The sequence below is a fragment of the Pollicipes pollicipes genome, unplaced genomic scaffold, assembly GCF_011947565.3.
Source record: "Pollicipes pollicipes isolate AB1234 unplaced genomic scaffold, Ppol_2.1 Scaffold_4295;HRSCAF=5057_pilon_pilon_pilon, whole genome shotgun sequence".
Lineage (NCBI taxonomy): Eukaryota > Metazoa > Arthropoda > Thecostraca > Pollicipedomorpha > Pollicipedidae > Pollicipes > Pollicipes pollicipes.
Window position 1 is genome coordinate 24,075,163 of NW_023596461.1, and position 24,282 is coordinate 24,099,444.

Below are 24,282 nucleotides of genomic sequence, written 5' to 3' on the forward strand. Positions count from 1 at the left end.
TTTATGGCGCTGAGAAGAAACTGGACTAAGCTCACCTACGTAAAACAGTAGGCCCTTTCATTCGGTTATTTTCTTACTTACGTTATCTGCAGAGCAAACTCAGGTGATTTCATCACGATAGCATTAAGGTTATTCAATGTATAAATGTCGTCTGCAAAACAAATAAAAATCTGTCAAATAGTACACGGATAGAACGTCAGTCTTTGCTCCTGTTGAAAACGCTAGGCTGGCAGTAGGTTCAAGAACATCCGAGCTACAATGCCTGATGGTATTCTGACCCAATAAGGCTTTGGTTGGCCTTAATGTTGATCTAGTTTTTATAAGACCTTTGTTCCGTACGGGGGTAGCGCCACGGATTTTGATTTGTGGGCAGACTTTTCCAAGCAGGATGGGGCTGGGTGAAATGGTGCCTCTTCACAAGGGTGCCGTGGACAGTGTCACATTCAGGGGAGGTACACTGGAGGCAAACACGTCCCTGTATGAAATATTTATATGCACCAATTGTTATGCGAATAAACAACGCAGCTCACAAATCCCGAACAGGGGCCACCTGATGGATGCAGGGGGTTCATGATCCAGCAGGTATCCGTGTATCTATGTATCTATCTATACTATACTATCCATACTCTCTATACTATCTATACTCTCTATATCTATCTATCTATACTATCTATATATCTATCTATTTTCGCTGTATATCAGGTTTCCCTATCACAAGGCATGGCCTCCTTTCCCATAACAGAGCTTTCTGGTGCATAGAGAAGCCTCCTAATTCGGAGCACGATCCGTCGCAAAAGGGCCTCGAAATCGGGACAGGGCCTCATCATTGCAAAACAGGACATCCTGATAAGAAGCGGCGGCATCCTGACGCATAGCAGGCGCCTACTATTCTAAAATAGGAGCATCCTAGCGTATAGAAGGTGCCTCCTAATCCAGATCAGGGATCACCAATTTATAAAAGAATCTCCCTAGCCAGCAAAGGACAAAATAGGCTCCCCTGATCCAAAACCATTCAGAGCTATTCAGATGAACGACAAACAGCGACGAAGAATCTATTTCAAGGTTTTTTTTTCTTGATGGACAGAAAGCCATGGTAACGAACCACAAGGTGTCCCACTAATGTCGGCGGGCGTTAAATGGTGGTGAAGAACCGAAAATTTTATAAACTGACCTTTTATTCAATTATCAGTAGGATAAGCTGGCACTCGCATTCTTCTGGAGCGGACCACCTGTCGCGTGGGCTCATGAATTGGGTCACTTGCCACGTGAGTACGTGGAGTGGGTTTCCTGCCGCGTGGGTATGTGGCGCGTCGCAGGTGAAGTTACTCACAGATTCTGAAGACGGTCAGGCACGTGGGTTCAAGCAAACACCGGTGGCAGCTGGCACGAGGACTGCAACGGATGCGGAGCCGCTGGCTCGCACAGGCCCACTTGGTCATACTGAAACAGCACACCGTATACGCTTCGCAAATCATAACGAAAGCAGAGGCACCTGAAGAGCTTCGGCTCACCAAAATTACTTCAATTTTATCATTTTCAGCGGGAGAACGTTCAATACATTCAACGCTCAATATACTGACAGGATCTGGTTGGAAAAGAATATCAAGCAATTATTGGGATACATTGTGAGAACATTCAACGCTTCAGCCGTCCTCAGAGTCTCAGCGCACAAGACTGATCCAAAATGGCAAAATAACGGCCAAAAGCACGTGAAAGGCGTCCAAACCTGTGCAGACCCTGACAGTTCAGATATACCAAAATATTCATCGTTCAAGCTCATGTATCGCAAAACGACATATTAGCGCTCGTTGCACACTATACTCTCCGTAACCCGGACGACAAAGAATACATAGTGCGGAGGTTATTCATGACGTCATAGATTCAGCGCCATTCGGTGTCCACAGCGCTCCGGACGACACAGACTCTCCGTGACGTCACGCAACATCCTTGCCGGCCGCACAGAATCTTTTTCTGTTATTTGGGGCGCGTTCGGCCGGCAGATCTCCTCGAATCATCAGGAATGTTAGAAAATTCGCCGGAATTGTGGTTGGCACTGCCAACACGGAGAATATCGCAGACAATTTCCCGTGCTTATGAATAGTCCTGAACAATGTTAATAGACGTAGATTCTTTTTGCCATGCCAATGGCTGTTGACTAACATGCACCTGTGCATCAGGGGTGTCGTTTTCTGGAAACTCGTGCCCAAAGTCCAATCCAAATTTATGATTCATTTGTTTGCACAGGCCAGCTGTTCGTGCAAAAATGTCCAAAAGACCGGGATGTCCAAAATCTATAGCTGACCCTATGCGCGTCAGTGTATTCCCTCACTCGCATAGAATGAAGCGAGAGAAAGTGATCGTGGGTAAGTAATGTGTATCTGCATTAAATAAGTCGAGATTCATACCAATTTGCGATAGGTCAGAATGATATCAGACGTCAAATCACGATCAAGATTTTCTGTGCCTGTTCATCCAAAATTCTAAACTGGACTTTGGAAATGTTTGGAATTCCCGAAGTTTAAAACCCATTTGGCACCCTCATTATGCATGGCGCATGCGAGACGAAGCTTAGTGATGATTCCGAACCTGTCGAACGCAATTTTAGAGAAACACCATGGATGATTACCGAACACAAAAATTGTTATTTATGGACGGGCAAATTTCCCTCAGTCAAACGCACTCTTTATCGAAGTGAGAGAGAAGTGGTGTGAGAGAATCATCCCCTCCTGACCACGGAAAATACAGGGATCACACCACCAAGCGGGGACCGTGGACTCCCAGCGCTCTGGCGCCGGCTACACGGGGTAGGCACAGGAACATGGGCAGAGAGTGATCAGAGGGACCGGTTGTCCGAGGTACTCCGGATCGTTGCCTTGTGACAGCCGCAGGCGGCGGAAGGACGCGCAGCGCGGACAGAACCGGTGGCAGCGCGGGGTTGGCCAACTCCGACGCGGTGCTGATCCTGAACGCGACTGTCCCATCAAGGTCCGGCCATCATGGTCCGGCCACTAAGGCGGCGATTGTCATTCCAAGTCCGCCCGCAGCAGCCGATTGATGTGTCGGTGCCACAGATGTCTTGCCCATCGTCAACGTGATGCGATACAGGGCCAGTTTGAAGGACAGCTCGTCCTTTCTTCCATTTCGGTCCAGCGTGGCTGCCAGCCCAAACATCACCCACATCCCACCGACACATCTTGGAGTCTGTCAGCAGGCGTCGCCGGAGATCCTGAGACCCGTTCTCGTCGCCCGGGAACATCATGTCCAGGTGAGTACGGATGTTGCGACCAAGCATCAATTCTGCTTGAGTTTTACTGCCCGCCGACGGAGTGCCCCGGTACATGACGAGAACGTGGAACAGCCGCTCCTGCATGCTGCCCCCAGATGACAGCATGCCTTTCAAGCCATTCCTCACGATCTGTGGCGAGAACGCGGAACAGCCGCTCCTGCATGCTGCCCCCAGATGACAGCATGCCTGTCAGGCCATTCCTCACGATCTGTGGCGAGAACGTGGAACAGCCGCTCCTGCATGCTGCCCCCAGATGACAGCATGCCTGTCAGGCCATTCCTCACGATCTGTGGCGAGAGCGCGGGACAGCCGCTCCTGCAGGTCGTCCCCAGATGACAGCATGCCTGTCAGGCCATTCCTCATGATCTGTGGCGAGAACGCGGAACAGCCGCTCCTGCAGGTCGTCCCCAGATGACAGCATGCCTGTCAGGCCATTCCTCATGATCTGTGGCGAGAACGCGGAACAGCCGCTCCTGCAGGTCGTCCCCAGATGACAGCATGCCTGTCAGGCCATTCCTCATGATCTGTGGCGAGAACGCGGAACAGCCGCTCCTGCAGGTCGTCCCCAGATGACAGCATGCCTGTCAGGCCATTCCTCACGATCTGTGGCGAGAACGCGGAACAGCCGCTCCTGCAGGTCGTCCCCAGATGATAGCACGCCTTTCAGGTCATTCTTCAAGATCTGGATAGCGCGTTGGGCCAGGCCATTACTGGCTGGATGGCAGGGCGCAATGCGAATGGGTCTAATGCCGCTGTCGGACAAAAAAAGTGAGGGGATTCCCTGGGTTGGAACGGGACCCATTGCCGCTGACAAACTCTCTGTGAAGCCCAAACTGCGTGAAGAGGCGGCGTATTTCGTGGGTCGCGGAACTCGCAGAGGTCTGTTGCATAGCAGTCGTATTCATCCCTTTGAAAAAAGTATCAACCATCACAAAAATGGTTGCGTTGCTGAAAACAGCAGCCACTGTGGCGCCGCTGCTACGGCCCACTGGCCGACGGCTAGTCGAAATTCTGATCATATGAGTACTGAACCTGATGTGATCGTCAGCATCCAGTGAGCACTGAGCCTTGGACAGTCATACGCATCGTGTGTCACTGGAGCTGGAACAATCATCAGCATCAGGTGATTGCAGGAGATCGGACGGCCTTCAGCGATCAGAGTCGGACTGGAGGGCCTATTCGGGTGAGTTCCTTTCTTCACTTTTGTCCCAAAGCAGGGGTAGGAGGACCATTTTGGAGGACTCCTGCTTTGAGCCCTTCCTCGGAACACCTGCCTCAACACCCCTGCCCGATGCTGAGGACCGTCCGATCTCCTGCGATCACCTGATACTGGCGATAGTTCGACCTTCGATGATGCACGGTGCCTATGATAGTCCAAGCTCCAGTGCTGACCAGCTACTGACGACCGTATCAGTTTCAGTGCTTACATGGCCATACTTTTTCTTTAAAAAAATGAACTATGAAAACGGTCCTTGTCCTACTTCTACCGAATTCGACGACGAAAAAAAAACAGAATTATGCTTATGGGCCCCCGCAGCTTAGTCGGTAAGAGCGCTTGCTTCCTGGCCAACCCGTGGCGGGATGGGAGGGTTCGAGTCGCTTCAGCGTCTGCTATTTTCCTCTGGTTGGTATGGCCTGCGGCCAGTGGTAGTGACCTTTAAGGTCAGACGAAGTCTGGGGGCGAGGGAATCGTGTCGAGCATTGCCGCCATTTAGACTTTCGCCGTACATTCTGCATTGGAACTGGGATTTCACGATCGGTTGTTGGGGTCCGGGCCAACATGCAAAGCGCTGGTAAGTGTCAGCTCTGACCCAAGAAATACACTCCATCAAAATGTTCCGACTAAATTTGCGTGAAAACAAACATGCAAAAAGTGTTCTGGTGCCGGTCGAAGAGGTAAGGTATATTTTGTCGCAAGATTTTTGTAGAATGAGGCTGTTCTTGAAGATGGATCAACGTCAAGGGTCACGAGCCACGACAAGGGTCTGGGCAAAACGTTTTCGCCTGGCTGGATCGCAGAACGCGGTATTTAGCGCATATAGATTAATGCAGTCCGGCAGTGGCGTCCGTAATGGCAAAAGCACGCTGGCCTGCAAGTTAGCAAATATCTGCGAAGCTAACATAACTTTCTAAACGTAGGCTGTTTCCACGAAACCCCGCGCAAAGGCTCAGCGCAGTGCCGCAGTGTCTTGCGGCATGTTTGTCACCTTCCAAATATTCGCAGATGTGGGAAACACGTGTAGTGATCAAGGAGCCCGGCCATGAAAAATGGATGAAAAGACGCGGTTTTTAGCTACGTGTAACGATGCATATATGTGCTCCATGCGATTCGGTGCTCGTCTCTTGGCTCCCCTCCCCCCCCCCCCCCCCCATCCGCCTAGGTCGGGCGAGAAAAAGCGGCAGCGCAGGGGCGGATAAAAGTGAGGAACAACTGTGGCAGTCATTCCTGACAGCACACTGACGAAGCAAAACATGTCCCTTTAAGCTTGAGCTTCGGGGAAGTGTTGCTGTCCTTCAAGCAATCCCGAACGTCAGCAAGATTGTGTCCTTCCTTTAAGATTGTGCTAGAATTCGCCCTTGATCGGCCGACAGGCCTTCGAAGAATTGCTGAGACGACGGCTTCCCCATGCGCTGATGTCCATATTGGGGTTGGGTGATATGGACGTTCACACACAGCTCATCTGATGCTTATGATCATCCTCGTGCCAGTGATTGCCCTCGTCATCGCTCACATCTAATCCTTGTGATCGTCTTTCTTGCCTCAGTTTTAACGCTCACACCAGATGCTGATAGCCGTCCAAGCTCCAGGTCTCACCTGATACTAATGACCCTCTCCGTTCCAAAGTTTACATAATGCCGATCGCTACCCGAGCTCCAGTGCCCACATGATGTCAACGAGCATCCAAGATCCCGTGCAGCCCCGACGTCCTTACAACTGCCTCAGCTCTAGCGTACGCATGATGCTAATGATTGGAAATCAGCCCCCGTACTCATCCGATGCTGGAGACGACCCCAGCTCCAGAGGTCACCTGAAGCTGATGGCGTTCAGTTCCAGCACTCGCGTCATGACGATGGTCGTCCCATGCGTTCAGCGCCCTCCTCGTAATGGTGATTGCTCTAACCCAAACGCCCGCCCGGTGGTGACTGTCCCTGCTTCCGGACTTAACTGGTGATAATAATAGTCACATCTCCAGTGTTTCCTGATGTGATAACCGTCCCAGCTGTGGTGTTCGCCTGTTGTGATAACCATCCCAGCTGCAGCGCTCACCTGTTGTGATGACCGTGGCAGCTACGGTGCTTACCTGACGTGATGACAATGACAGCTACGGTACTCACCTGATTTGATGACCGCCCCAGCGGGAGTGCTCACCCGATGTGATAACCGTCCCATCCTTAATGTTCACCTGATGTGATGGCCGTGGCACCTGCAGGGCTCATCTGATGTGATGGCCGTGGCACCTGCAGGGCTCATCTGATGTGATGACCGTGGCAGCTGCAGTGCTCACCTGATGTGATGACCGTGACAGCTGCAGTGCTCACCTGATACGAACGGCCATGGAGTAGCGGTCTTCATGACAGCGCTTCTGACACTCGGCCAGGGTGGTGACACCGGCCAGCGGCTTCGGCACCTGGGCCAGTGGCATCGTGCAGCAGTAGCCCTCTGCAGTACGGTAACCGCGTCAGGCATATCTCACCGGTTCGGCCCGTTTGCAGTCACTGCAACCCTGCTCATGACGCTCATGACACACGTGACACTTCGTGATCGACATATTCTCCTGATGTTTGTGTTACCTGATGGCTGAACTAAACATGCTGGGAACTTGTGGGTCACAAAACAAAATGTTTGTATGTCGTCAAGGTTCCGTATGCCAAGTGCGGTCATCGGGCGATTTGACCGTTACGTCACGTCGTGCCGTGACATCACCGGTTACCCGTTATGTTGGTTTGTCAGCTGTGCCACAAGGATGTGCAGGAGTCATCTGATTGGACAAGAGTTGATGACGTCACTAGAATAAGCGGCTCTATGACCGCTAAAGGGATGAGAGGGGCTCGGTATGCCATATGTTTATCAAACCGCTTTATGTTTTAGATAGCATATTAGCATGTTCAATGCGATATGGTTATCGTGTAAAATCAATGAACACCTGATACGCAAATGGTCACCCTATTTCCATTTTCCACTTAGCCATGACCATGGAAAAATACGGCCATGCCCTAGACTCACCTTTGGCAAGAGAGGTCGTTTCTCCGGGGAACGGTCCCATGGTGCGGTCTCCGAGCGGTGGTAACTCTTTGCGAATCACTGAAAGCGGATCAGAGCGCGCGTCAAGGCGCCAGCAGTGGTCGACGAGCGGGACGACTGGGCTGCCAGCCGTCAGGGCTCAGCCCAGCCGCTGCACTGTCCAGCTCCTCGCGGTGTCCTGGCTGCTCTCGAAAGATCCGTATGAGCGTAAGTCTCAGAAGAGGGGGGGGGGGGGGGGGAGGCAAGAGTTCCGACCGCTGGCCACGGCGCCGCTGCTTACGGAGGCTGCAATGCATGTGTGAACATAAATCGAATGACTGTGGTCGAGAACAACGAGAGGTGACGAGTCAAGTTCTTTAATCTGCCCCTAAAAACGCCAAAACATGCATTGATCCTCGGATTTGGCCCGCCTTTCTCCCGAAGCAGTGGAAAGGAAATATGTTGATATTTGAGAAGGAAGCTACCCCGCTGAGGTCAGCAGATGGCCTCAGGTTGGCGGCTGAGTTCAGCTGGTGCCGGTATGGACTTGTACAGTGAGCAGCCGAGACGGCGCACTTGGAGCCGGCACAACCAGCATTGACAGTCCAGCGATACGTTGAGAAATATGTGCTGCACCTATAACCGTTTGCGGTTATCCGGTTTGTTTGCTGTTATTCGCAGTGGAAGGGTGGTGTGAATAGGACTTAAATTCGGTCTTAAAAAAGGCATGCGGCCCCTGTCAGAACTCATGGTAAAATCCACCCTCCCCTGCCCCCCACCACCAACCCCACCCCGTCTCACCCGCTGCAAATTACTGGTGTGGCCGTGCTTATGCAAATGCAGGGAGGTGGGGTGGTGAGATGGCGGAGGTGAGGTTATAGCGCTCTCTGGGATGCTATGGATGCGCGTGGAATCATTGCACAAAGGTGAAATGATCACCGACGAGAGCGCTGCCCAGAAGGGCGCAAGGTGAGAACCAGCAGTCGACGTTCTCAGAAACATGATCGCGAGTGAGATATGGCTAAAACGGGCCAACAAGTGACGAAAATAGATATGCCTGCCTAGGGCAATACACTGAGCGATATAGACTAAGCACTGAAGGCTGAAAGAGCACAATAAAATGCGAGTTGAATGATTTGCGAGAGCTGAAAGAGCCGGGCGCCGAGTTTGTTTTCAAGAGAACTGGCGGTTGCACGCCACTGCGGTGGCGGAGGTCACACATGTCCGGTGAGGGCGCTGCCATCCCCGGCGGTGGAGGTCACGCACGTCCAGCGAGGACGCTGCCATCCCCGGCGGTGGAGGTCACACGTGTCTAGCGAGGGTGCTGCCGTCCGCGGCGGCAGATATCACAAATGTCCAGCGAGGGCGCTGCCGTCGGCGGCAGCGGAGGTCACACACGTCCAGCGAGGACGCTGCCATCCCCGGCAGTGGAGGTCACACGTGTCTAGCGAGGGCGCTGCCGTCCGCGGCGGCAGATATCACAAATGTCCAGCGAGGGCGCTGCCGTCGGCGGCAGCGGAGGTCACACACGTCCAGCGAGGACGCTGCCATCCCCGGCGGTGGAGGTCACACGTGTCTAGCGAGGGTGCTGCCGTCCGCGGCGGCAGATATCACAAATGTCCAGCGAGGACGCCGCCATCCCCGGCGGTGGAGGTCACACGTGTCTAGCGAGGGCCCTACCGTCCGCGGCGGCAGATATCACAAATGTCCAGCGAGGACGCTGCCATCCCCGGCAGTGGAGGTCACACGTGTCTAGCGAGGGCGCTGCCGTCCGCGGCGGCAGATATCACAAATGTCCAGCGAGGGCGCTGCCGTCGGCGGCAGCGGAGGTCACACACGTCCAGCGAGGACGCTGCCATCCCCGGCGGTGGAGGTCACACGTGTCTAGCGAGGGTGCTGCCGTCCGCGGCGGCAGATATCACAAATGTCCAGCGAGGACGCCGCCATCCCCGGCGGTGGAGGTCACACGTGTCTAGCGAGGGCCCTACCGTCCGCGGCGGCAGATATCACAAATGTCCAGCGAGGGACGCTGCCATCCCCGGCAGTGGAGGTCACACGTGTCTAGCGAGGGCGCTGCCGTCCGCGGCGGCAGATATCACAAATGTCCAGCGAGGGCGCTGCCGTCGGCGGCAGCGGAGGTCACACACGTCCAGCGAGGACGCTGCCATCCCCGGCGGTGGAGGTCACACGTGTCTAGCGAGGGTGCTGCCGTCCGCGGCGGCAGATATCACAAATGTCCAGCGAGGACGCCGCCATCCCCGGCAGTGGAGGTCACACGTGTCTAGCGAGGGTGCTGCCGTCCGCGGCGGCAGATATCACAAATGTCCAGCGAGGGCGCTGCCGTCCGCGGCGGCAGATATCACAAATGTCCAGCGAGGGCGCTGCCGTCCGCGGCGGCAGATATCACAAATGTCTAGCGAGGGCGCTGCGGTCTGACAGACCATCTCTCAGTCAGCCTCCCGCCGGCAGGCCATGCAGGGGGCCTGCTGTGCTCACCAGGAGTCGGGGCGTCCAGAATAGAGCGGCCTGCAAATAGCGAACATGGTGTCAGCTGCCGGCAGATGAAGGGAGCTTGGCGAGGACAAAGAAACAATGTTGCTATGTGCGATTAGGCTTGGGTTCGCCCTTGTCCTCCATTCATATTTGGCAATGCTACCACCACAAAGAAGAGGTCTTTCATCGATTTCATCGATTTCATCGATGGTGATTGTAAAGTCAGAAAATTATTGAAGCACGATAGCGGAAAATTACACTTGCCTGCTTAGTTCATCATGCACCCACCCTGCCCGGGATGCTGGTTAGTAGCGTTCTATTCACAGTTTCTCTATATAGGGGGAACTTCATAGCTTATGCTAGCACTACCTATGGTGTGTAACTTATGCTAACGCTGGTCGTAGTCGGCAACGCACCTTCTGTTTTGATGCGCTAAAATCCGCTGTTGATAATCACTAGCAAAGCAAGCATACGGTTTTCTCCTTGCTGTTTGCGACTGATTTGTTTCATGATTACACGGTCAATTACAAGGGACAGTGGATGAAATTAAAAGGAAATCTAATCTGCAATGAAAAGATAATGATAATGGCTTGAGGACAGGACAACAGGAGCGAGAGCGTAGATGAGCTAGAGGCGTCGAATACTTTTTCAACCCATATAAAGTGCGTATTGATCTCTTCCTTCCGACAGGATCTAAACTGCCCTTCGACCCTACCGCACACGCATTTAACGGCATCTACACCCAGCATCTCCAAACACGTGCAGTCGGTGCTCGTTGACCTTCCGCCGGCGGCTGAAGCTCGGGCCCATCTCTAGATCGCCGCCGTAGCGTCTCCACCGGACCGCGCCGGCACGGCCGGGGGGGGGGGGGGGCGTGCTGATCGTACCGATGCCGTGTAGGCTTCCGGAGGTGATGTTCAGCGCACGGATGCGCCGCTTCTTCCTTTCGTCGGAGGTGGTGTTGACTCGTTCACGCAGGGTGTCTGTCTCGTTGGTGTGTATGGTTTCGCCATCTGAGGACGGTCTCGAGCTGTTTGTCGCACAAATTGTGAGCAGCGGGTAACGATGCCGGCAATAGTAGCCATTCGGACAGGAACACTAGGACTGAGGTGAATGCTCGCATAAATAGGTGCAACAACAGGCAATGCACTAGCCCGTCATCGAATAAGCTATTTCCCACCTTTGCCGGACAGGGAGGCCTGTGAACTCCTCGTCAGCCTACAACTGAACGCGCTGAAAACCAAGGGCAAGGGGGCATCTCATGACTGTTCTAAACTGCATGGAATGGGTGCCACTTGACATCGGTGCAGATCATCTTGGTTAGATGTCTTACAGCAGCTACACGCACACCGTCACTTGCTATACACACCCAAGCCCAGGTTCATCGGCTAAACCGATTCGTGATGCATCACATCACGACATAATGACATTGGACAGGAGCTGGGGAACAGGAGTGTTGGGACAGGAGCTGGGGAACAGGAGTACTGGGTCAGGAGCTGAGGAACCTGAACTCTGGAAAAGTTATCATTAACGCTACATCCCGCTGCAGTTAGAGATTGTTTTGCAAATTCAGTTTTGATCTTCGACTTTGAAGCTGCCACATCTTCTAACGCATGATTGCCAGACCTTCAACAGATTATCTGCCATGACTGTCAAACCCTGCTATCCCACAATTTATGCCTCCGTGGCAGACCGGTGTCTGGTGAGGGTACCCACCCGCGTCACCGGTGCCTCCGTGGCAGGCTGGGGCGGGTACCCAGCGGTGCCTCTGTGGCAGACCGGTGTCTGGTAAGGGCACTTACCGGTGTTGTTCCGGTCCACGTCGCTGCGCTCGCCAGTGTTAATGGTCTCGACCACAGAATTCGTGCGCGTCCTCGTGCTCTGGTCGATGCTCGTTCTCTGCAGAAACGGTTCCGCTGTGGAGTGACGCCCATGATTTAGCATGGGAGAAGGGGACTTCTAGCGCGGGCTCCGAGACACCGGCTCCAGGCTCAGGCCTGAGGAAGTCGAAAACTGGGGCTAGGTTAGAACTAACACTACTCGCAGTGAGGTGGCCTTGGGACGTTCCTGAAAACTATTCGACCGGTTGAGATTCATTTTGTTTTGCTTGAAGTTTACACGGTATCTAATTCAATAACTTGTAAACTTGTAGCTGCTTGTGTACACAACGCAATTTGTATTTCCTAAGCTTGACATATACAATCATCGTTCGCCCTTACCCCAGCATTTGGGTCAAAGGAAAATAGTTGTGCATCAACATTCATTCCGGAGTTACAACATAATGATGATTCACGATAGGTGCATAAAGGGCACAATAAGTGCACAAAATGTGTAAAGCAAGCATCAAAACAAGTAACGTATTTTCGTATGTATCGTGGATCCTCTTGCAGGCATCTACTGTCACTGATAGCATAGAAGGTTTAACTACGTCTTAAAGAAAATTGACGAAAACAATGCGTGTGTTATAGTGTGCCCAGTTTTGTAAAAAAAGCTAGTGTCACAGTTTCTCATTTCGTCCATCGTCGTTAACTTATAAAGCCAGGTTAAATATCGATGTACAGCTATCACCTTTGACCTAAATCCTGGGGTAACGGTAAACGATAACTTGACATGTTTAGTTTGAGAAATTGAAGCTGTGTTATATACATAAGGGGTTACAGCTTAACTACATGGTACCAGGTTCTATGTTAAAAAGCTAAGTTAAGTTAACAAGTCCCAAGTTCAGCAGGTAAGTAAAAGCTCAATTTCGGAGGTCCATTTGCCTCCCTCGCCCTCTAGGGTTTTTCCAGAATGGTTTCCTAACGGCGCAGCGTAGCAACGCCAAATTTTGCATAGCTATAGATAATTGAATCGCAAATCGTATTGTATCAAAAATTTAGACGTAACTTGTAAGGTCGCTAACCTACGGCAGGTCAAAGTCAGGCCATGGATTTAGTGAAGTCATTTTCTAGGGAATCGCTCAATCTGATAACAACGGAGCGTTAGATGCGGCCATGCAACTCTGAAATGCGTTCTTAAGCAACACAGCAACTAAAATGATAGGTTCCGTTGACCTAGAATCAGGTATGAAGGTCAGACCAAGGTCAGAGCCAACTTGTTTTTTAATCTAGGGCTTGTTGTATGGCATAGCTTCTAGCGCTCATTTCGAATTTGTTGATAACAAAAACCGCATTGCACACTTGCATGGACAACTTAAAAGCCAGAATAGGTCACTGACCTGAAATCACCCCGGTCAACATTTTGTTTTAGAAACATACTGCGTAACGGTATCTTTGTCGCTTATTTCATGTAAAGCTCAAAGCAGTCTTGTATGATTTTGGTCACCATAACTTTCAAAAGGTCAAACAACGTCACTGATCTGAGACGAGCATGTGACCTTTTGCTAAGAACAGGTATCTAGGTTCTGGGGGCACTTTGGACACCAACATGGAGTTTGAGCCTGTTTGATCTTGTCGAGCCTTGTTAAACCTAAAGGTCATGACCTGGAAGCCTTAAACTTTGACCAAGGTAAGCTCACGTACAGGTCAACACATCCTGTAAATTTGGGATTTCTAGCTTCCTTAGTCTCTGAGATCTCAGTGTGGTCAAATTCACCCCTCCCGAGCAAAGGTTACCCAGCCGGGCAGCCGGGCGCGTGTTAAAATAGGCGTACTTTTAGCGATGGTGGCAATCAACTGTACTTGCAGTTAATTTTGTAATGTCAGTCATAACGAAAAGAAGTGAAGTTCAAGAAAAAAGTGATAAGAAATGAGGCTTTCACCCCATACGTTACTAACTTGTCACACGGAAGCATTCTGATTTTTGTTGTGAGCCATTCCATAGGCGTTTGTATTCAGCCCACACATAAACCGCAGCAAGAGAAACTGTGAGGGATTACGTGTCACAGAGATTGTTCGGCGCTGCTTTCTTTAACGGCAATCAGATATCACATACTTTTGTTTTGCTGACTAATCTAACCATTTTGAGACGACGCTGTTAAGCGATAGTTGTGCAGCATACCTGTGTGAAATAGGTAGCCATTTTGAATCGCAAAAACCGCAATCCCATTCGAGCATGGAAGAGCGCCAGGACATCCGCTCTTTCAACCTAAAATTCTGAGCACTTAACGACGAATTTCGCAGAACTGACTTGACATATAGATCCGGATCGTCTATCCTAGCTACACAGCTGTACCGTAAAATTTCGACCTTATATAGGAAATTTTCTTTTAACTAATGTGGGGTCGATTAACAGTGGATGACTAGACACGCTGCATGATTTCGATTATGTTTGTCGGGGCGATCTATAGCTGGGGAATGCCTCAGCTTCCCTCACGCCACCGCGTAGTGATATTTTTGTCACTTTCTAGGTCAGATATTTGAGAACAAGCTGGTTGAATTCATAGAGGTTTATGTTAAAACTTCGTTGACATGTGCGATAATGCTCCAAACCTGCCACTTCCCAGACACTAATTGCTTTCTGAAAAACGGCTCAAAATGTGTACCCCAAGAAACCCGAAAATAAGTGCACCAAGATAACAGGTAATAAGTCTAAGCATTCAAAACGCTACGACTCATTTAACTAACACTGACACCGTCACTTTAACACCAAGTCGAGTTCGTGCCGTTGTGTTACAGGAGCCGCGTCGCTCCGTCCACTCGCACCAGCTGGGCTGGCCAGCGCACCGCGGCTTGCCGCTAGCGCGCTCACCTGTGTCGAAGCGGAGGTAGCAGGTCCGGTCGAGGAGGCAGGCGGTGGTGCAGGCAGCCCGGGCGAGCCGCTTGCAGCTGGGACGCGCCTCCGAGCCGCAGCCGAACAGCCACCGGCCACCGGCCGCCTGGTCAAACCTGCCAGCAGGAGCGGGGCGTCGAGACCGGTGTGGAGCACGCGATTGCAGGCCCCCTCCCCCCCCCGCACACACACGCGCGTGAAGGCGACGTCCGGCTGGGGCTCCGGTGCCCTGCAAACCCAGACAGATATAAAGCGGTTGTCAGGATGTAGCCCTGACGCTGTAAGCCCAAGCTGAAAGAAAATATTTTCGCCATCATCGAGCGGCAGTGGTCGAGGGTGATTGGTCGGTCATCATTGTGAGTTGTCGTGTGTCACCATTGTGAACAGGTAGTAGTGGCGTACTTGGAACGATTCGGTGTGTTCAGTCCGCTAAAAGAAAGGATTTTCAGAGCACGTCCGAATGAGCAGCAAATAAGACCACTTGAGCGCAGCGATGAATGACTCCTATCTGTAGTGCTGTCTTCCACACAGTGACATTCATGTATGTGGACAAGGCCAATGAAGAAACCACGTAAAAGCGCCAGCAATCGGTCCCATGTGAGTGAAGTATCCACTTAATGGCATCGTGGTGTCTATCTAGGGCTGCCTCCTCTGTCCGCCTCTGATAGACGCGGCACAGCGATGCTATGATGTCTGTTTTGTATGTTGCAGGGGCTAAGTACACTAATTGGGCAGGGCAGGAGCACAATACACGAAGTTATACGTTATCATGTTAGATGAGCTGTGGCAACACATTATAAAATGAACGAGACGGCAGTGCGGCAATGCCACACGGAGAGAGAGATTGAGAGAGAGAAAGGGAGAGAGAGAGAGAAAGTGAGAGAGAGGGAAGAAGAAAGAGAAGTAGAGAGTGAAAGAGAGAGAGAAAGAGAGGGAGAAAGTGAGAGAGGTAGGGAGGGGAGAAAGAGACAGAGAGAGAGAGAGAGAGAGGAAAGAGAGGGAGAGATAAAGGGAGGGAGAGAGAGGGAGAGAGAGTGGGAGAGGTAGGGAGGGAGAGAGAGACAGAGAGAGAGAGAGAGGGATAGATAGAGGGAGAGAGAGTGAGAGAGTGAGAGAGAGGGATGGAGAGAGACAGAGAGAGGGAGATATATTAAGAGAGGGAGAGAGAGGGGGAAAGAGAGGGGAGGAAGGGAGGGAGAGAGAGAGAGAGTCAGAGAGAGAGAAAGAATAGAAGAGAGAGAGGAGAGGAGAGAGAGAAGAAGAGAAGAGAGCGAGAGAGAGAGAGAGAGAGAGAGAGAGAGAGAGATATAGAGAGAGAGAGAGAGAGAGAGAAGAGAGAGAGAGAGAGAGAGAGAGAGAGAGAGGAGAGAGAGAGAGAGAGAGAGAGAGAGAGAGGAGATAGAGAGAGAGAGAGAGAGAGAGAGAGAGAGAGAGAGAGTGGGTGAGCGAGTGAGTGAACGGATAACTTTCTTCGTTAGGACGAGTGACGCTGCCAAACGGACACCACGAGTCGAGGCTGACGTACAGCGGTCGAGATCCGGACACGGCCTTCGGTGGTGGAACAAAAGGACGGTAAAATGCCATCCACTGTGGTGACGCCGCGGGAGTTTGGTTGCTATTGTGCCTGCTGCCTGCCCACAGCACCGACGCCCAGGTGCGCCGCAGCGCTCCGCGGTCGCTGGCCGTGTCTCGGAGCTCTACTGACCCGGTGAAGATGGTGTACTGCTGGGTCGGACTCTCGCCAGCGCACACTCGCCGGGCGCTGCGGAAGTCGACGCCACCCGGCCGGACGCTGGCCTGGGAGGCGGCCGGCGTGGTCTGACAGCAGGTGCCGTCCGACGGCAGGTCAGGCAGCGTCACGGTCTTCGTCGCACATCCTGCCGGCAGGCCATGGCCAGTGACGGCCAGGCGGATGCAGGCAGGTGGCGGACAGGTCAAGGTCAGCGGTGCACGTGTCAAGCTCGACGCCAGACGGGGCAGGGTCATGTCAAGGGCGTCTGGATCGGGCATATCAGTAGACGGGTCAGCGGCATATGGTTTGCTGTCAGCGACGGACAGGTCGGGGTTTCAGCGGTTACAAACATCCCCAGACTCGGCACCTCCACTCACGCCACGAAGCTGTCAAATGATGCCTGGGTGCCAAAGCTTTTTATGATATCCGGCTCGATGGCATCACCTCAAACCAGAATTCAAGCTTGTGCACGTGACATGAACACACTGCGCGTGCATGACCCCAGCGGTGCACCAGAAATACAGCGAGGCTTAGAAATAAAGGAGATTACGTCTGGCTTACAATATAAGCAAGCGAACAATCTACTTTTGCGGACAACTATCACCCTTTCTGACAATTAACGAACAGTTTTCAGGGGAATGAGCGAAGAAGCTGCAAGCTGCACCAAAGCTGCATTTACCAAAGCTGCACTGCCTTGACTATGGGCGGTCATTTTTCACAACATACAGATGTGACAACCCTGACGTACGCACTAAAGGTACACTTAAACGGCACGTACAAGGTGTCGGACTACACATAGAGCAGCCGAGGTAACTGGTGCCTCATACCCTACACCACGGCACGCAGAGCACACATATGTACATATGGATAATGGTGCGTACAGTTGTTAACCTATGTTCTTGTTTAACACCATTATGCCGCATCGTAACAACATTAAGGCTGCTCAGTGTACAACCAGTGCGACGCTGCGTTGCTTGACGGCTGTCTGAGGTAGGTCACATTCAGCTACACAACCTGCCTACGTCTTGCTTTTATTAGCTGCGGGCAGTGGTTCGGCGGAAACTTGGCATATTTATCCCCGGTTGAGAAAAGTTGGTGTGACAGGTGTGCTGGAAAGGGCCTCTTTCCAGGCCTTAGTGTTAGTATTACGCTAATTTCCTCAAACGCTGGCGTGACGGCTGTGACATCTCCCACACATCACCCCCTTACCTTATATGTGAAAAATACATTTGGAAATCTCTTGTTCTTTAGTCCATGTTTTATTAAGACAAGTATGCCGCCTTTTGTGCTTCTCATTCATCGTTAGACCTGAGGCATGCGATTCCATCAGTAATCCAGGTTTTCTCGAATTTCTTCCGAGTAACTCAGAATTTCCATTTGAAGTAGCCGCTTCTGCGGGAAAAATCTCATCTACCTGCTCACCACTATGAGACCAATGCAATTAATCTGACTTGTTTTTTTCAAGGTGTGTTGTGTTATCTTTGCAGTACACTGTGTGAAAATATTTGCGTCGTGAATGTTACGAAACCTTGAAACATTCTGTTTATACGGCAGAATATGCCAAACATGAAGCTATTATCCCGTGATTTCAACGAAACGTTGTAACATGGACTTTTGATTTTTACCCTTTGGCGCTTACTGCAGTGGCGCTTTTCAAAGCACGCGTAGACTGGGAAACAGAGTATCACATAGTCTGAAGTGGCGCCTGATTCTAACTTCCACCAATGCGCTTCTCGGTAACTGGCCCTTGCCGCCCGTTGTGTCAATCACAAACGCTTCGTTTACACTGACGCCATTCAGTAGCAGCTGACAGCGGCCCCCCAGCAGATCCTGCCGTCGTCATGACGACGGCTGTCATGACTGCAGGGAAAAAGTGCGGTTCCATCACAAAGCATTGAGAGCGTAATTCGGACTTGAATGTAATTCAATTTCTATCCTTATTGTGCCTCGATGATGCTGCAGACCCAGCGCTGTTGGCAGACGCAGCTGTTCCTGAGTTTTCATTACAGCATGCTTTTGAAAAATGTTCCACCGGTGTGTCACTCTATGTAACAATCACGGTGGGCTCAGCTTTGATCTTTTTGTAGGCATGTTTTTGTCACACATTTGCGAAGTTCAAGTTATCACGCGCCGTTTTCAACACGGACATCATGCCTGGAGACCTCCTTTTTCGTGATACAGATGTCACGAAAGCATACTGCTTATGTACCAAAATACAAATATGAGTATTCGCGCTTTACACATTCTCATCTTTGACACGCACCAATGTTCTCTACAACCCGGTGCTCATCGCTCTGATGGTGGCCCTCCATACAGAACTATGGACAATGACAGGCGGATCCTGGGGAGGGGGGGGGGGCACGGGGCCATCGCCTCCCCCCCCCCCAAAAGCTCTGAGAGTATGTTTGCCCCCCCCCAAAAAAAAACCTTCCCAGAACTTCATAAAAGTTTCGTCTACTTACCTCAAAAGATGTACCTCAAAATAATAGCCTACATAATAGCAAATACATGATAGCAAAATAATACCAATAATACCTCAAAATGAGGGTTACGAGCTTTGTAAACATGCATACTGTATACAGAAGATTCAAAAGCATTTCGGTGCTTGAATGGTGTCCGTACTAGGTACTCGCGAGAGACACCATGCACTGGACCTCGGATCCCACACCAGCCAGCTGGCGACGAACGGTTGCCCCCCCCCCCCAAAAAAAAACAACTCCAGGCTAGGTCCGCCCCTGGACAATGAGAGTGTCCCATTTGCGTATGTACATTGTTCCGGAGCGTTGAGCTTCCGTCTCTCTGTAGAGCGTGCAATGGCTATGTTATGTGAGTTATGGTGCTGGGTCTCTGTGTGTGTGCGCGCGAGCCGCTGTGTGCAGGTGCATAGACAGACACCTGGAGAGTGCTGTTGTTTGGCCGAGATGTGGATTATCAGGTGGTTGCGCACAGTCTCCTATATCACGTTCAGTGATGGAAGGCGTTGTTTTTCAGTGATGCCGAATCAATTGGGAAATAATTGTCCATGACCAAAGAGGACGAAGTTGGGCCTTGGAAGCATGAGCTATGTTTGATGCCGTCATTGAGATAGTTTCGACGGTGGGATGGATGATGTTGGGCAGGATGTTTGGCCGATGTTTCTCATCGGCCTCGTACCCAGAAAGCGCTTGATGTCCCTGAGTATGTCCCGGGCCTGTGAACTTCAACATTGTCATACAAGTATCCGGCTTATACTCACTAATGATACATTCCAACCCTACCAAATGGTATAGCTGGGTGGATCCATGTACGTCCTTTGCATGGTACGCATCGGCTGTACCCCAGAGCGCGTGATGTCGCCAGCGTCACTCCACGCCAACCCAAGTACTCAGAGTGCAACTTGGCGACGATGATGAAGGCTCAGCTTCCCAATGACTGCTGAATAGCCTCCCGGCTGTTTGAAAGCCTGCCGAATGGAGCTGAGCCTGAGCCCCGGCTGTGACGGATCCTGTATATTTGTCGTGCCAGCCTGTGGGAGCAGGCTGAATGGGCCTGACCGAAACGGATCCGGTTCGGTCGACAAGTCCAGGGTGTGGTAGATCCAAGCCTCAAAATCCTTCTTTAAGACTCGCTTTCCGCATTCTGAGCATAGCTTGTTACCAACTGATACAAGTCCCAGAAACGAACGGTGGCCAGCAATGAGCCCTTTGGTAACAGATCGCAGTGCTTTACGCCTCAGGTCAAACAGGATAACGAAAGTCATGCCTTTTAGAAGTATACAAACGCTTTCTCATCACTATGCACGTAGGACTGTCTATCCATACAAAGCAAAGCAAATAATTTTAAAACAGTGACTCTAGCCGGGGTCGTCCTTTGGACCAGCGCGGGAGGCGGCCGAGCACCGCCGGTAGCATCGACACAGGCCGGCCGGCCGGCAGAGAGGCTGGGTAACGCGCGGGGCCGGCCGGCCGGGAGGCTGGGTAACGCGCGGGGCCGGCCGGCCGGGAGGCTGGGTAACGCGCGAGGCCGGCCGGCCGGGAGGCTGGGTAGCGCGCGGGGCCGGCCGGCAGGGAGGCTGGGTAGCGCGCGGGGTCGGCCGGCCGGGGACCACGCGCCGGTCTGGTCCGCCCGGCTTGGATGGCACTTGCGCTGCGCGGATGTTAAGAGAGTGTCCACTTTTTCACAACTTCCGTTAGAGAATTTAACGAAAATTACGAAAAACGAGGTTTGAAAGTGGAATGCGCTATGACCTAGAGAAACTGAGTTTCATTTTATGGTAAGTCATAGTAATCCGGATCATCACCAGGGGCATTGCATTGTCTACGTAATGCCGTGCTCTGTTCGAAAAGTGTGCTATGGTTCCGGAGTTGTCATCGTTTCACTTCGAGCATTGCCCTTATGAAGTCATTTCCTGCCATCACCACTGATCTCATCATCACTGGTCATCTGATGTCATCTGATCATTGCTAATCATCACTGGTGAAAAACGGCTTGGCGCAGAGGTCCACAAACTGCAGAATCGTGATCAGAGCACCAGATAGCCATGTAGATCCAGTTTTGCCCAAGTCTGAAATGGCGGTATGTACTTTACTGGCTGAGCTGGCGTGAATGGCTCTCCGCAGCCCACGGCTTTGTCAATATCATTGTTCATGTTTTCCTCCGCCTCCGGTTTCACGCCAATGCAAGTCCGGATCATTGATATCAGGTCCCGGCTTAAGCTATTGCTCCTCAGATTTTGTTGAACCATTAAAAGTTTCGCTTCCACGTTAACTGAATGGAATAACTAATTTAGTTGAAATCATGTTTTTGGGAAAATGAATGCTGTGCGAACGACTTATAAACATTTGTGCACAGATTTGCACCGTCTCTCTTAACAACGAATTGTATTGCGCTTCCTATATTTACCAAAACTGCATAAAGCCGCTGTCATCAGCTGCGAAGATACTGACTTATAGAAAGCGCGATGTCCATTGTTCATTGCCAGCACAACAGGAACATACCACTGGTTCAGTGGAGGGAGCCCAGCTAGCTAACGCCAGCTTCTTGTGCTGGCCGTACAGACCGCAGGCTTGCGCATGATTCCGCTGCAACGGCATCTCTCTAGACCCGGACTTCCGGTGCATGGGGCCGAATCTGACGCCGGGCAGCGCCACTCCGTTCGGGTTTGACTGCGACTACGACTCAAGCCGATAGGGCCCAATTCCATAATCGGCTCCGGTCGAGCTGCTTCCGACAACATGGCCTAAGGAGATAGCCTGTTCTCCTGGCCTATGCCAAAGCCTCTTCAGGACGCAAATTTAATGACCGGGCAGTGGTACGTCTAGTGTTACGTTTGTTGCGCAGGTACGAGCTGCCACGCTTAGTGTATCTGTTGTTACATGCTATCCGATACTAGCTGACTCATTGATGACTCAAACACGGCTGACCCAGCTCCAACTGCGGGTTACGCAACTCTTGAAAGGAATGAATGCCACTTGACTCCACAAAAAAAAAACGAATTGATTCCGGGGTCGACTTCGATTCCACCCGCTATCAAGCTCAAGTCTGGCAGACCGTTCGCCGTTTGGCTGACACCGCGGCGTACGCGCATCACCGATGGGCGAAACATAGCACCATATCGGTACAGCCCACTGGGGGCAGCTTCAGCACCATGTCAGCACAGCCCACTGGGGGCAGATTCAGCACCACGTCAGCACTGGGGTCAGCTTCAGCGCCACGTCAGCACAACCCACTGGGGCCCGCTTCATCACCGCGCCAACACAGCCCACTGGGACCAGCTCCAGGCATATCCCGGTGACCCACCATGTGTGTGTGTCGCGATGGTCAAACACAGGCCGTCCCTGTTCGGCCGGCATCAGGGAGACCGCATGTCACCGGCCGGAGTCATACATTGCAGGCCCGTTGCAGGGGAGCATCCAGCGTCACATGTAGGGAGGGTCAAAGTTTGCTTAAGTTTGAAGCTCTAGATTTGTGCTCAACGCCACCAAAATGAAGAAAAGTTGTGCGAATCTGAGTTATTTCCCCCGTCCTCGACGGTCACAGCCTCCCGAGCTGATCCGGGAATCCGGGATCCGGGAATCCCCCAGCCCGGCGCACACACCGGACCCACGCGGGGCCACTGCGCGGTCGTGTGTCCGGCAGACGTCAACAATCGGCTCGCCACGGCGCGCCTCCCGAAACTGCAAACAGGATCGGTCGCCCAGAAACCAAGATTTCGGTTCGTGACAGCAGCCTACAACGTGTCTACTACTGACACGCACGGCTTGTGACAGCTCTCTGTTTCGGGGAGCTGACCGCTGCGACCGACAGCGGGCCGGGCTGCGGTCACCGCCCGCCTGCACACACCCTGACCCGCCCAGCGCTCACACCGCGCCCGCTTCACGCCCGGGCCCGCTCCGCGCTAATGCCTGTTGTTTACGCTGTACCTGTGTCTACGTTCATCGCCGTGCGCCCGTTGAAGCGGCGGCTGGGTTTTCACAATACATGGTTGCGCTCACGCTGCTATTTACGCGTTAAATGCACGACAGTCCGGTGTCCTGTGCCTGTCATGGGGGCGTCTGACGTCGGCCCTCCCAGCGCTACATCCTTGACCCGCACCTGGCCAGAAGGATCCAGGTGGCACGGACCGGCTCGGGGTCACGTCCCTGGCCTCTGTTCACCAGCTCGGTGAGCAGGTGAGCACACACGCCATAACGCCGCGCGCTCCACATCTTTCTTCACTCCGCACACTTGCTACACAGTGATGAGACTTCCTAGCGGCGATTCTCAAATCGAATGGCGGCATCAGAAATAGGGGCATTGGTACAGCATGTCTTTCGAAGCCCAACTACGAACGTGATATTATGCCTACTTGATGGCAACGCGCGCTTCCTAGCTTTAGATTTACCAAGCCGCGCTTCCTAACGTTGTGCGGCCGACGCTGGGCCGAAAGACACAGAGCACGTTTCGGCTACGAACTCGCTGGCGACTCCCCAGTCGGTCCTCCTGCTCCGACTGAGGAGTGAAGTACTCAGGTCTTCCCTGCCGCCAACTGCAGTCCAGGCCGATGTGCTCCGTTCGGCAGACTCGCCCCCGGTCACCAACCACATGCAACACAGCCGTTCCCGCACCCAATGAAAGGCTGTCTTGCGCCAGCGCTGGCCTTGCGGAGCCGCCCGGCGGTCGGCCGGCCGTAGCGGGGCTGCAGCGGCGGTCGGCCGGCCGAAGCGGACGCCGCGACGGCGCGAACCGGACCGGCGCGGCGGCCGCCGGCCGGCGAGGCCGGCTCGCCGCCTGTCGACGCCGCGTCCGTCACCGGGGACATCCGCGCGCATGAGCACAACCTGCCACGTCACGGGCCGGCGGCGACGCCGTCACGGAGCGCCGCACGGCGCGCCAACGGGCGGCGCAGCTCACTGACCTGAGAGCAGAACGCCGAGGGCAGCCAGCAGGGCGAGCGGCTCTGGTAACGGTGCCATGTCTCGCGCGCCGAGGCCGCGGCGCCGACTGCGGCCGCGCCGCCGCCGTCACCGCCCACCCGCCACCGTGTGACCTTTGTCGCCGCCGGCCGCGTCGGGCCGCGGCCGCCGCACAGGTGCCGGTGGTCCGGCGGCCCCGCAGGCCGCGACGGCCGCCTACCTTCCAGAAGCGCGCCGCGCCGCCCCGCCGTCGATGGCGCCGCAGCCTCTACTAACCAGCAGATGGCCCAGAAGCCGGACACAGAACGGGCAGCCGCCACTACGAAATGTGTATTCTTGACGGACAGATGCGATGGAATAAAAGGGCACGGAGAGAGCGTTTAGTGCGGCGGGCGGACACATGCCGCGGAAAAGTCACCGCTTGCTGGCACAATGAGCCAGCACAGATCCACCTCACTACCGACCG

At 52.9% G+C, this 24,282-nt stretch overlaps 1 protein-coding gene across 2 annotated transcripts in view; it reads right to left on the reverse strand.

Moving 5' to 3' along the window:
* Window positions 1-23,897, reverse strand: part of LOC119096855 (uncharacterized) — a 33,456-nt gene extending 9,559 nt beyond the window's left edge. For both annotated transcript variants that reach the window (XM_037219815.1, XM_037219814.1), the window contains exons 1-9: window positions 23,819-23,897; window positions 16,417-16,588; window positions 14,691-14,827; window positions 11,804-11,917; window positions 10,889-11,014; window positions 10,005-10,034; window positions 7,512-7,589; window positions 6,827-6,947; window positions 1,331-1,440 (exon numbers count right to left, since the gene is read on the reverse strand). In XM_037219815.1, the coding sequence (XP_037075710.1) occupies window positions 1,331-1,440; window positions 6,827-6,947; window positions 7,512-7,589; window positions 10,005-10,034; window positions 10,889-11,014; window positions 11,804-11,917; window positions 14,691-14,827; window positions 16,417-16,588; window positions 23,819-23,876 (946 nt within the window). In that variant the 5' untranslated portion in view covers window positions 23,877-23,897. The remainder of the gene's footprint in view (window positions 1-1,330; window positions 1,441-6,826; window positions 6,948-7,511; window positions 7,590-10,004; window positions 10,035-10,888; window positions 11,015-11,803; window positions 11,918-14,690; window positions 14,828-16,416; window positions 16,589-23,818) is intronic.
* Between the last annotated feature and the right edge of the window lie 385 nt (window positions 23,898-24,282).